Source organism: Psammomys obesus, unplaced genomic scaffold (assembly GCF_907164565.1).
Source record: "Psammomys obesus unplaced genomic scaffold, mPsaObe1.curated_primary_1811, whole genome shotgun sequence".
In the NCBI taxonomy this organism is placed as follows: Eukaryota; Metazoa; Chordata; class Mammalia; order Rodentia; family Muridae; genus Psammomys; species Psammomys obesus.
This window is the reverse complement of record NW_026587216.1, coordinates 28,109,912-28,123,660: the sequence shown is the minus strand read 5'-3', so window position 1 is coordinate 28,123,660 and position 13,749 is coordinate 28,109,912. Positions and strand designations below refer to the sequence as shown.

The window sequence follows — 13,749 nt, the reverse complement described above, 5'->3', positions numbered from 1 at the left end:
ATATTATACAAGGTCTGGAGATACTGCCCAGAGATTAAGAACATTTGCTGCTCTTGCAGGGAACATGGGCTTAGTTCTCACATCAAGCTGGTCACATCTACCTGTGCCAAAAGCTCCAAGGGAGCCGATGTTAAGTTTCAAGAGGGAAGGGAAAAGTGAGTAGGTGAAAAGGAATTAGAAAGGGTGATAGCTGAAAACTTGCCGAGCAGCTAGAAACTGAGGAAAAACAGGTACGACAATCCGGAGGCATTTTACACAAAAACCATCTTCCAGCATCAGAGAAGTATTTTCAAACAAAAATTTTTATTTTTGTTTTATGTGTTTGGTGTTTGCCTGCATGTGTATCTGTGCACCACGTGTGTGCCTGGTGCTGATAGAGGCCAGAAGGTGTTGGAGCCCAGGCAGCTGGAGCTGCAGATGGTTGTGAGCTGCCATACAGGTGCTGGTCGCTGAAACCTGCTCCTCAGCCAGAGCAGCGACTGTTAACTGTGGAGCCATCTCTTCTGCCCCCAAAGAAAGACTCTGAAAAGCAGGCTGAGATAAATATCAAACTGCCTGTGCGGAAACAATCCTTAGAATGGCAATGGGGTTTCCATCTAAAAATATGAGAGGGAAAAGAAGTATCCCAAGTAAATCGACCATAAGCTACATACCTAGTGAAATTGTCTCCAGCACAATTGTCTCCTAGGGTAAGAGTGAATGAAATTCCTCACAGAGAAGTGACAAGAGGGGCTCTTGGAACATCCGGCAAGAGGGAGGGTGAAACACAAAATATGAGTGCATGCAGTGGATTAGTTCCGACTTTGGTGAATTAAATAAGATGCCATCAATTCTCCAACACTCGTGCCTTGCTTGACATCCTCTTGTAGAAATCAGAGGATAACCTAGACTTTCTAGCTCTTACTGGATCAGAAAAGCTATTAACTGCATGTATCTCATGACCGCAATCAGCAGAAGCGCTTCAGAGGGCAAGAGTTTTCACCCCAACACTGGGCAAGAGTTGAGGATCAGGGGATGTTTCAGGAACACGTTACTTCATTATCCCTGGGAAAACAAGTGGTGTGCAGTATGTCTGTGTGACACAGTAGTGCACCGAGTGTGTGTCGGTTTGGTAGATTTTCATTACCGATCACAGCTGACGAACCTATTGATATTTCTTCAGCTTAAAGATGGAGCCCAAGACTAAAGGATTAAAGCAGCAGCAGCAGCGGCACAAGAAACTCCTGGCTGCGATGCTTTCCCAGGATTCCTTCGAGTCCATCCACAGCCCCACACCATCTGTAACGGAAGAAGACATTGATAATGAAGATGATGCAGTGGAGTTGCTGGGTAATTTTAAAAATTAATAATTTCTCTTTCTTGTCTTTTCTCACCTTGTAAAAAAAAAAGTGTCCCGGAATGGAGGGATTTTAAACGTTTTGAATAGTTTCGTCTAAGGCAAAGGGAACTCTTTAAACTGCGCTTTCTTTTCATTAGAGCTCTATGAAGTTGCATGTAAGAACTGAGCTGGACCCACGGAGAGCATGTGAAGTACTCCCTACACTGTACCGTATGCTTTGTCTATGCAGCACTCTGTTTGCTGACTTTATCAAGCTTTACTCTGTGTGCAACTGTACAAAAAAAAAAAAGAAGAGAAAATCTGTCTGTTCTATTTTCCTGATTACACCTATTGTCTATAAAATACACCCTCTTCCTGAGAAGTCCCTGTGATTAAGGTTGCTTTAGAAAAATAGAGTTGAAAGATGGTGACAGTAAATTAATGTTTGATGACTTTCATAAATGGTAGGAAGCTTTTCAGAGATTTCAAAGTCTACAGAGACTCATTACCTTCACATAATTTCATTAATATTATAGATATAGTTTTTATCTATTTTTTATTTTTAGTGATTCAAGTATGTCATACTATTTCAATAGAAATATCTTAATATAGACTGTTAATTGAAACTCACTTTGAAAAAAAACTTTTTTTTTAGGGGACAGTATTTCTCTGTTCAGTCCTGGCTGTCCTGGAACTCACTCTGTAGACCAGGCTGACCTCAAACTCAGAGGTTTTCCTGCCTCTACCTCTCAAGTGCTGGGATTAAAAGTGTGTACCAGTATGCCTGGCTGGAAAATTGTTTTTTCCAAAGCACATAAAGTTTTTTTTGCAAGAAACCCACATGAAAAATGATACATTGTTAACTGACTGGTACTAAATATTCTATTATAGAGAATTAAAACAATTTGTGTATGCTTTTATGACCACATTCCATTATATTTAAACTAAAATAAAGAAGAAACAATGTAATTACATGTAGAATATGGATGCACAGAAAAAATATTTTATTTAAAGTTCTAGACAAGATTTCTTGGAATTAAGTGTTGAGGCCAGTGAATTGGTTTCTATAATAAATGATAGGTCTCTAGGCATACAGCTATAATGCCGTTATTCAGTCAATGATGGCAGGGTTGAAGATGTCGTCTAATGGTCTAATAGCTACCTTGAGTCTAGAAATAAGGAGACTAGGTTATGACACTTTTCATTAGATACTATTGGCCCTTGTTTTCCTTTAAGCAATTAAGTCTTGCTTCCCTAGGTCCAAATCGTTAAAGTGGCAGCACTTCTGGCCTAGGTCCAAATCGTTAAAGTGGCAGCACTTCTGGGTGTTGCCATGGTACTTTCATCCATCCTCACCCACTACAGAGGACTTTGACCCAACATCATAAAATAAAACCATTTCTGTTTGCAGGATTTTTGCAGTCAGGTTAGAAATGTAAGCTCACCACCTCCATCATGTTCTTCACCTATGTTATAACAGTTGTACATAGCAGTTATAACAGTTGTACATACTCCTAGCATACAAGTGAGGGCAGAGGTCACGGCAGGCTTCTTTGGAGAAGCTGGTTCCTCTGCTCAGTCCTGCAGGATGAGGGGTTGGAAACTTGGAAGGTGGACTCCTAGACTGCTGGGAGGTTGTCTGCATGGATATGGGGTCTTTTTATCACTGTGCCTATGAATTGCTCCCCTGCTGGCCAGTGACAGAGAAAGTGATGAGCCAGGGACTCTTAGGAGATCCACTTCATGCTGACCTACACTGCTCAGAAGTTTCTAGCTTTCTAAGCTGAAGACCGGAGGGTTGTTGGGTCATGGAGGAGCCTCGTGATGAGCCCTTAACAACTGGTTCTCGTCCATTTTTCTTCTCCTCTTAGATATTTAGCCTGCACTTTGAGCAGGCTTAATGAAAACGAATGCTAAAGAACAGTGGACGTTTTAGACTTTGTCTGTGTTATCTCACATATGTCAGCCTTGGTGGCCGAAAGTGAGGCTACGCTCTAACTGGTGAGCATTCCCTGTGAGAGCATGCCACGTTCAAGCATGCACACAGTAGTATCCTTAGATAACTCCACGTGCATTTTCTGTGGTTTAGGAAAGGACTGCAGAGAAGTCTGTGATTGCGTCTATCTGTTAATGCCTTGAGATCTTGTGTGAAATCAAAATTTAGTGCTTAGAATCATTGTTAAGGTGTAGCAGATATTGGTGTTTAAACAATCTCTGGGGATCTATCTACATTGGGTTTTAGAATGAGTTTGTTGTAATGTGTTTGTAAGGGCTTATGTTTTCATTATCTATGCTCTCGTAAAATTAGCTGAAAATGTATTATGCATGGAAAGTAATGTGTATACATGAATCAATAAGTAAAATATATGATTTTAGCTAATAGTAACATAAAAATTAGTTACTCATAAATAAAATTGGTTGACTTAAAAAGGTAATCTTTTAGTGAAAATAGTATATATAAATAAAATTTACTGTTCTTTTTGTCTTTACTGAAATGTACTGTTGTTACTATATGCTGATTATATATTCATAGTTGTTTAATCATGTCTGTGGTTTTATTTATAAATATATTAAGCATGTAAAAACATATTTTAGGATCCACTTTATATTAATTTCTGTAAGATTACTTTAACTCCTACTAAGAAATCCATAGTATAGAAATAGTATAGAAATAACTCCTTATGAAATCAATATCAGCTATCAAAGAGTGCATTATTTGAACTTGGAGTTTTAAAAAGACGTCTCTGAAATTGGCTCTAGATATACAAAATGCAGAATAAGAACATATTCCAATTCATAATAGAGGATACCGTTCTCAACCATAAATGTAAGACATTCTCAATGATTTTGGTGATTATACTGTACATAATAATCAGTCATTATAACAGAGAATCATTACAGAAAATTATCACATATCCTAAACATGTACTAAAGTCAAAAGTTTTTCAAAAATGGTATGAGACAAGATGAATTTCCCAAAAACTTCTATCTGTTTTCTTCCTTTATCCTCACAGGAATTTTGAAGAACTGTTAAAGGACATTTAACTGTGTTAACATCATCCCATTTTCTTTATGTTGCATGTTTTCATCATCATGTTATAATTCTATGACAGTAACGTGTGTTTGACTTCTTTTTATGCAGTTCATACTGATTTATACCCATTAAAATCTGAACTAAAGGCACAACTACTTTATTTATTACACACTTTAGTTCTAACTATTACTTATAAAATATTTTAGGCCTTCTTAGGTTTGATAACGAATGAACTATCTAAAAATCATAATCAAGAGATGCCAAAGCCATTTATCATACTTGCTTATACTTTTTGACCTTAGCTAAGAATCATATACATTTAAATTTAAAGCTAACTCTGCATTGCCTCAAACAAACAAGATTGTGGTACATTTATTTAACTTGTTTTAAGTTAAATATTTAAGAAATAGTATAATTAAAGTATTATTCCTTACTAAATGCAGTTCCTAGGGCTCCAATATCCTATCAAATAAATAAATGCTTATTAATGAAATACAGAGTAAAATTACTACAGGGACTAATTAAGGTGAGATTTTTTTTTTTTTTTGGCAATTCTGCATTGTGATGAGCTTTTCGTAAGATAAGCATTTACTGTCAGGTGTTTGGTTAATTTGGAAGCTTTTTTTCCAACAGAATTTTAAAATATTTACAAGTAAGTACGAATGGATCATTGCATCTGATGAGTGATGGATGCTGGCACTGTGGCAAGAATTAAAAAAGGCCATAAAACTAGTTTATTCTTTACTGACATCAGCAAACTAGTCTTGAGAAGAGGCCATCAACACAAGCCTCATTTGTCAGAAAACAAAGTTGTCACTTTAAAAGAAACTAAAATTCTTCACAACAATGATTCTTTATAAAAATTCTAAAGACTTTCTTTCTTTTTTCCTTTTTTTTTTTTTTTTTTTTTTTTCTTGAGGTAGGGTTTCTCTGTGTAGCCTTGGTTGTCCAGGATTCACTCTGTAGACCAGCCTGGCCTCGAACTCACAGAAATCCTCCTGCCTCTGCCTCTCAAGTGCTGGGATTACAGGCATGCACCACCACTCCAGGCAAAAAATTCTAAAGTCTTTCAAACATTAAACCACTGGATGTTTTAATATTACCTGTGAAATTGCTAAAAATGTCAATTCATTCAGTATAGCATAAAAGCAAGTTAATCTAAATTAGTGCCCATTATATGCCTAACATATGCCAAAAAGGGAGTATTTTAAGACATAATAATTAAAACACTCAGAAGGTTAATTTTAAGGTATTGAAAAAAAAGTTGCCTCGATCCATGTAGGATTTATCTTCACATGTAATATATTCTGGCAAATTCTGTTAATTATTCAGCAGCCGATTACCACAATTATCCAAGCCTTATAGAGAAGCTGCATATAGATTTTTACAAGTTCACTAAATCAATCAGTGCAGTGGAAAACCTAGGACATCCTGAAGTTGTGTGAGGTAGCTGTCACATGTTAAATACCTCTCCTGTGCCAGAAGGTCTGGAGAATGCCCACTCCCGTGTTGGCGTTTGTGCTTCTGAGTTGTGACCTCTGCTGGCGTGCGAGTCGTCACTGCCTGCGTGAATGCCACGTAGACACAGTCACTGTGGGTTCCACAGCCTTGGATCCTGAACTTGCCTCTTCCCGTTAGCATGCTGTCTTAGAAAATATATTCCAGCAGGTGCTTTCATAGGGCAAACTGCTGGGCAAGCATGTTAGCACACAACACGAGGAATGTTATATCTTACATTTAACTTTGAAAGGTCATTTGATCTTTTGGAGTTTAGAGATAATTGTGAATATTATGGGAAAGCAGGTGGCCACTCCCCATATCCCAAGTCATTCATTCGGTCTTAGCAGGCTCCCTTCCTAAGTGTGTACCTTCATTTACAGGGTGAGTTTGAAAGTTTGCCAAGGTTCAGAGTTGAACAAATATGCCTGGATTACAGGTGTTGATTCTCCGGGTTTACTTTGCTTGAGAATCACCAAAGGCCCACCTTTAAACAAGAGTTCAGCATTCCTACATCCAACAATCCCTTCATTAGCTTTGACTCCAGCACATGAAGCAGATTTTGCCAAGTAAGGACACCGTTCCCATTACTTCTGTACATTCTATTCCAGGCCTTCTGTCCGACTCATAAGAGCCTTGAAAGAAAAGTTATATGCAGTAAATCAGAGATCATGAAATAGAGGTTTCTGGGTCACCCACACTCCTTAAATTAGATTTATCTTTGAAATTCTGCCCATGCCTAATTCTCTTCATTCTTTGTTTTTGTTTCTTTTCAAAGAGACCAGAAATTTTATAGTAATTTTAAAATTTAATAGTAATGAATATTGTGTGTGCAGATTGCTCTTTAAATAAACATAATACCAAAAACATATACACCCTTTGATATGACTTGTGTGCCACGTGACAAGAAATGCCTTACTTTCTTCCTATAAAAAAACAAAAACAAAAAACAATTCCAATAGTAAAATGCATTGATCCAATAGAATAAACTTAATACTTTGCAAACAAATTCTGAACACACTGATAAATTGTTCACACTGTCAATTGTACCCCAAAGTGAAAATTTCTTTATTCATCAGAGAACCATTTCCAGTTATTTGTGTATAGGTTTGCTCCATATATAGGTTACTTAGACTAAAACATGAATTGTTTAACACCTACCAATGATAGTGTTTAATGTGTTTTTCGTACACATGCTGTGGCTTTTCCCTGAGCTGTTTGTAAGGTGAGGTGAAGCTGACATGTGCCCCAATTCCTTGCCTTGCTACCACTTGATAGTTTGTCTCATTTTTGATGTTTTAGTTTTGACTTTTAATCTTTTGCTAATTTCTGAGCTTCAAGCAATTAGTTGTAAAGTGCTCGCCCACGCCATATGCCCTCTTACTTCACAGGCAAGGCTTGGGGGTAACGAGATATTCTCAGAAAGTAACATGGCCCTCTTCCATCATAGCTGACTGGAAAACTGAGAAAAGATATGGATTTACTCACAAAACTCTTCTCCCAAACGTTTTTTTTTTTTTCCCCCCACAGCATTTATTTATTTATTTTTATTTGTTACAATTTATTCATTTTGTATCCCAGCTGTGGCCTCCTCCCTCAGCCCCTCCCAATCCCACCCTCTTTCCCTCCTCTCCTCCCATGCCCCTCCTTTAGTCCACTGATTGATAGGGGAGGCCTCCTCCCTTCCATCTGATCCTAGCCTATCATGTCTCATCAGGACTGGCTGCATAGGCTTCCTCTGTGGCCTGGTAAGCCTGTTTTCCTCTCAGGGTGAGGTGATAAAAGAGCCAGCCACTTAGTTCATGTCAGAGACAGTGCCTGTTCCCATTACTAGGGAAGACACATGGACACTGAGCTGCCATGGGTTACATCTAGGTTCTAGGTTATCTCTATACATGGTCCTTGGTTGGAGTATCAGTCTCAGAAACGATCCCTGGGCCCAGATTTTTTGGTTCTGTTTTTCTCCTTGTGGAGCTCCTGTCCCCTCCAAGTCTATCTATCTCCCCCGTGTTTCATAAGATTCCCTGCACTCTACCCAAGGTTTGGCTGTGAGTCTCAGCATCTGCTTTGATACTCTGTGAAGAGGGAGAAAACAGGGGTTAGGAGAGGAGCCTACCACAGACGGCCTCTGAAAGACTCTACCCAGCAGTCATGTTTTCTAACCGATGTCCGTTTCATATAATTGGGCACAGAAGAATATGTGTGCTGTCTTTAACTGTGGGAAAACCCCACACACTAAGAACTGGTGTTTCTCACAGCACAATAAAATACTTGGAGACAAGGTACTGAGACCCCAAAGGCAATTACAAACAAGTGTGTAAACAAGCTTGCAAACAAATGTGCCATTTGCCCACTCGCTGCACCACGTCTTTCACTTGAAGTGGGGAGATTCAAGCAGGGACAATGACTTCTGGGACTCCTGTAGAATAAGGAGGAGATTGCTAGACTGTCTTTACGTTTTGCCTGTGAATGTACAATTCAGAGGGAAAAGCTATTTTGTACTTATGAAGAGATCCCCACTAGCAGACACGGCTTGGGAAAGACTAGAAAAGGGATACAGGAGCAAATTCAGAAAGTTCCAGAACTGTAATTCATGGTTACATGTTCCTGCACAGATCAAATACTGAACTCGTTAAAATATACAATATTTAATAGTGCTTTCAAGTTAGCTTGACAACTGTAAAAATACTTGAACAGTTTTGGTTCAGGATTTAGTCAATGAATGAGAAAAATCAACCAAATTCTATAGTAGTGTTAAATACTACTAAAGTTTTGTTGCTTTAGAAATAAACTTTTCCTTTCCAAATACCTTACACATGATGTACTCATGTGATCTTTCAGTATGATTTGTTCAGCTATAGTAACTATTTTCACGTCATTTGAAATTTAAAGTTTATGCTTCATATGAGAATCAGTCGAAAGCAACATTGAATCACAACTTTGTTATATTTTTATGGGTTAATACAAATGAATTGTAGCTAACTTAGCAGTTGTTTGCAATTCAATGTTAAAACAAATAGCTTATGAAAGACATGTTACAGCTCTTCTGATTTTATCTACTCAGATATTTCCATATCATCATGTGCTTAGCCACATGGATAGTCATTTTTCAAATAAAACCCTTAAGCAAAATAGAATGCTTAAAAGGATGTTCACAAAGCTTGGCAAATATTTCACCCAAACAGTTGTTCTGGAAAAGTAAAACTTCCTTCAAAAACCATTAGCAAATACGCTATGCATATATTTTCGGGAATTTCAAATGTTTTGTGTTTTTATGAGCAAATTTCTTTTAGAATGAAAGTATTACTGTTCCAAAGGCATGTGTTCTAGAATTCAGAAAGACAAATATCCTTAACAACAATGAATTCATTAATTTATTTTAATTATTTAAATTATTTATTAGTGCAAAGTTTTTAAGTAAAAGATCACAAAAAAGTATATTAAGCTATTCTAAAGTAGATCAGGGAAGATTAGTAATTTCTATTATATTTTTAACTTAGCTCCTTCCTGAAAAAAAAAAAAAAAATTCTGAGTGCGTTGTCAGTGTGGGTGGATTTGTCCATGTCAGAATAAAATCTTAGATTTTACTTAAAATTTTAATTTCTGTAAAACTTATTTTTCCAAGCATCACCAGGAGAGCATATACTGGGCCATTTTAATTACTGACATTTAATGAACGTGTGTTTCAAAATATGAACCTTGTGTGTTAGCAGTGAAGCAAGGTGAAATGCACATTAAGCTCAGGAAATTAACTTTTCCAGAGTGGCAGTGAGTATGGAGTAAACAGCAGCCGTGGGGCCTGTGCACAGGCAGCCATGCTGAGCACCTCACCACTGTCCCGGAAGGTGGGGTCTGAGGACAGGAACGTCCTGTGGATTTGACGTTAGAAGAATGGGAGTTAATGAAAAGGCACACTCTACACGGTTTTGTAGAGATTAAGTAAAATAATTCATGCTGTAATTCCCGACCAACTGGCGGGCTGTAGAAATTTCATGTAATTCTTAAGTGAATTCTTTTCTTCTTTTCTTTGAGTGCGTGAAATTGAGTTCATGTAAAAAATAGGAGACCACAGGGACACCTAGGTTTGCTTTATATATTTTGAAAATATTTCTACAAGCTCTGCTTTCTTGATATTGGTGTTTTAATTAATTTTAAAAAAATGGATACTGACAACTTTCTGAAATTTTATAACATATGAAATTAATTTTCCCTGGTGCTTTAGAACAAACCATGGTGATTTAAATCAGTACTAGTTTTATAAAGGAACACAAATTCTTCTGATAATTTGATTGAACAATTCTTCTCAGCAATGTGAATATTCATGCTGTTTTTAAAAGCATCAAAAGCTTAAACTCTTGAAGCGATTTTCTTTTAGAAGTCCTGGCTTTTGTTGCCAGCTGCCTCCATGCTTTATAGTCATGGTCACTGGTAGTTCTGTAGCGTGGAAAGTCAGCAGCTGGGCTGTGCAGCCATGGACCACAAGCTCTGTGAATCTGACTTTGATGGGAATGGGAGCCTTGGCATTGCAAGAGTTGCTTCAAGAACTCAATTGTTTCCAATTCCAAAAATTGCTCTGCTGTATCCCTTTTCAGATAGTACAATATTAACATTCTATAATTCCCTCAATAAGAAATCAGCACTCTATAATATATGTAAACCTATAAAGAGATTGTGTGTGTGTGTGTGTCTGTGTGTGTCTGTGTGTGTGTGTGTGAAGAGGAGGAAGAGAGAGAAAGAAGAACCCTTGTCTTCCTTCCTTTCTTTATGGACTTTTGACATTTATGACCTGAAACTTCTCAAAAAGCATTAACAATACTGTGATGCCATCTGGGTCCTACATCTTGGTAGCTAAGATAAAAGCATGTTTTGTAGTTTAAGATAGAGACTATATCTCTATTTGTCTAGCATAAGAGAACCAGACCATCTTTGAGCTACTTCATTTTGTTTTGATAAGAGAAAATGAAAATGGGAGAGGAGATTTTAACTGAAATAGAAAGGGAGCTATCTCTAAGAACATACATTTAAAATCAAAAGATATTAGATATAAAGAGAGAGGGGAGGGGGAAGAGAAAAAAATCCAAATTAAAAAGAAGGAAATAAAACAGAGAAGATAAGTCATGAAAATAGAAAATTATATGAAAATAATGATTTCCAATAACCAAGATAATGAAAAATGAAATAAAAATATGGGTGTAATTATAATATATAGCGTCGAGATATACCCTAACAATTAGGACAGTGTGACACTGATGATTCTATCAACGACTGTGCTGTATCCATAGAATACTAGTCCCCAAGCAAAAGTGGAAGTAAAATATCAATGCATATAAGAATATATTTGATCTTCATTGCCATCAACTGAGCTCTGTCCTCCCCCCCCCCCCCAGAAACCTACATGTTATTGATAGCCTAGCCCAATGGGACTACGACTCTTATAAAATGATCAGTTTTCAATGAACTCTTATGTAGTGTTAGCTGAACACATAGTATCGGCATTTGTTAGAAGAGAAATTTCCCTCACAATCTCCACGTACTCATGAAGGGTAGGATATTTGAGTGAATATGTGCTGAGTGCTGACTCTTTATGGAACTATGACTTCGGGCACTTAAGCCCTCAGAACTATGAGTGACCCAAGACATTCACAAATGCTTTTGAGCAAATGAAACCAGACACCAGTGATTACATTCTAAGTTCATTTAACTACAATGCACTTATGGACAATAGATCAATACATTCATGTACAATATGTCAATAGATCAAAAGAGTAGAGGGTGATGGTCTCACTTAATATGAGAACAAGGGTGATGAAGCTATTTTCTACCTCAATGCATAGATGTATCCAACTCACAAAACTGTACATTCATTGTCCCTGTATATCATCACACATTTTCATTCTAAAAATCACCAATTCTTACGTGAGATAAACCATGACTGAGCCTAAACTAAACTGGACATTGGTGTACCTAAAATGAAACTATGATTTTGAAGTTTCTGACTACAAGCGGATTCCTTTCTACTTTTCAGAACTCAATCCAATTTCACCTCGCACATGTCTATGCTGATTTGTAGGGCACATACATATTAAGGATGGTTACATTTTTTTGAAACATTGACACTTCATCACTATTAAACCTCTTTCTCTATCCCTGATATCTTCTGCTACTCTGACATTTGGTCAGCCTTGGATGTAACAGTACCATCTCTCGTGTCAGATTGCTGTCAGTCTGGTTTGTATTTCTGTATGCATGTGTTTTAATCATTATGTATCTTTTTTTACTCAAGGAAGAATACTTAGAGAATATAATCTGATTATGATAACTTTGACAACCTCGATGTTTAAGGATGTGTAATTTAGGCCACCTAAATTTAAACATGGTCGATGTAATTGTATTAGTAGCTGCCATTTCTGGTTTGTTTTATATGAATTGACAATGTTTTTTATTCCTGTTGTCTTCTGCCCTCTTCCAGCTCTGGGGTCTTCTGTTTATCTGCTGTTTTATGTTTTTTTAATTGTTGATTTTTTTTTCAGGGGAGGGGGTCTCGCTATAGAGTCTTAGCTGACCTGAAACTTTCAAGGTAGTCTAAGGTACCCTCCTACTCTCAATTCCCCATCTCGGCTGCTCGAGGGCCGAGTTTCCAACAGTCCTGTTCATATACACGCTGCTTGTCCCACGTTTAGTTTTTGTTAAAGATTATCCACTTCATGCTTTACGGCTTGCTTGCATCATGAACGTATGTGTACTGTGTTCATGCTATGTATGCAGATTCCAGGTCAGGGTTTCAGACCAGTAGAACTGGAGTCGCAGATGGCGGTGAGCTATCATGTGCATGCTGGGAATTGAACCCAGGTCCTCTGTAAGAGCAGCAAGTGTTATGACATGCTCAGCCATCTCTCCTGCCCAGGCTCAGGCTCTCAACTGAACATTTATATGATTCAATTTCTCCCCCTCCTTACCACATTTTCAGTCATTTTCTTTCTTAGAATTTACTGAACAATTTGCAATTTTCCATTACAGGCAAGTCACCTTTAATTTATGCAATAGTACATCCTTGATGGACCTAGCAGTTTATGATACAAGGCTAATCATAATTCTTCATTCCTACTTCTTTCGTCATTCATTTAGTATATGTACATATAACATATACATGTATATATCATATATACATATATATGCATACAGAGAGACATACACATAGGCACATTGCTACTTATTTTGAATAGATTTATCTGCTGCATTAACAAAAAAGTACGTGGCTTTATTTTTCAGTAATTTTCCTTTATATATTAATAAATGAAGTTTCTGACCTACATCATTTTTGTCTCCTTTAAGACAGAATTCTTTTTCGCCAAATAAGTCTTTAATATTTCTAATTGCAAATGTACAGAAATTGCACAGCCACATGGATTCTTCAAACACCAACTTCTCCATACATTATTACATGTTTAAAAGTCACAGCCAGGGGAAGGGCTCCAGCCGACTCTGAAATTTTCCTTTTCACATACTTTCAAAATGGGGGAGCTGGGCACAGTGGGGAGAAAGGGTAGCCTTGTGGCTGAGTATATAGAAATGAGGGGCTGGTTCCCTGGACAGTCTGGCTCCCAGACATGCTGGTATGAGAGAGGGGTGTCCCTCGGGCAGTGCGTGGGTGCGTGTGGAGATCTGGCCCTAGTCCCCAACCCCAATTCCGGGCAGTCAGAGGTCTTCGCTCAAAGGAAGTTTGGCAGTTCCCCTCGTTCTAACACATAAGTTGAAGAAGGTCAGGTCTCTGTGTTGTCAGGGGAGGGGCTGCTAAGACAGAAATTTTTAACATTTAACAAAAGATACGACCACTGATAACTTATCTGAGACTTCTAAATTTTAATTATTTATTTTATTCATTGCTTTCGTTTTTATATTT

The 13,749-nt window shown here is 37.5% G+C and overlaps 1 protein-coding gene across 4 annotated transcripts in view; it reads left to right on the top strand.

Annotated features, from left to right (window-relative positions):
- CUNH8orf34 (chromosome unknown C8orf34 homolog) overlaps window positions 1–13,749 on the top strand; it is a 375,048-nt gene that overhangs the window by 158,342 nt on the left and 202,957 nt on the right. For 3 of the 4 annotated variants that reach the window (XM_055603373.1, XM_055603372.1, XM_055603371.1), the window contains one exon: window positions 1,163–1,329. In XM_055603373.1, the coding sequence (XP_055459348.1) occupies window positions 1,163–1,329 (167 nt within the window). Of the gene's footprint in view, window positions 1–1,162; window positions 1,369–13,749 lie in introns of those variants that run through there. The other variant, XM_055603374.1, reaches the window with a different exon arrangement.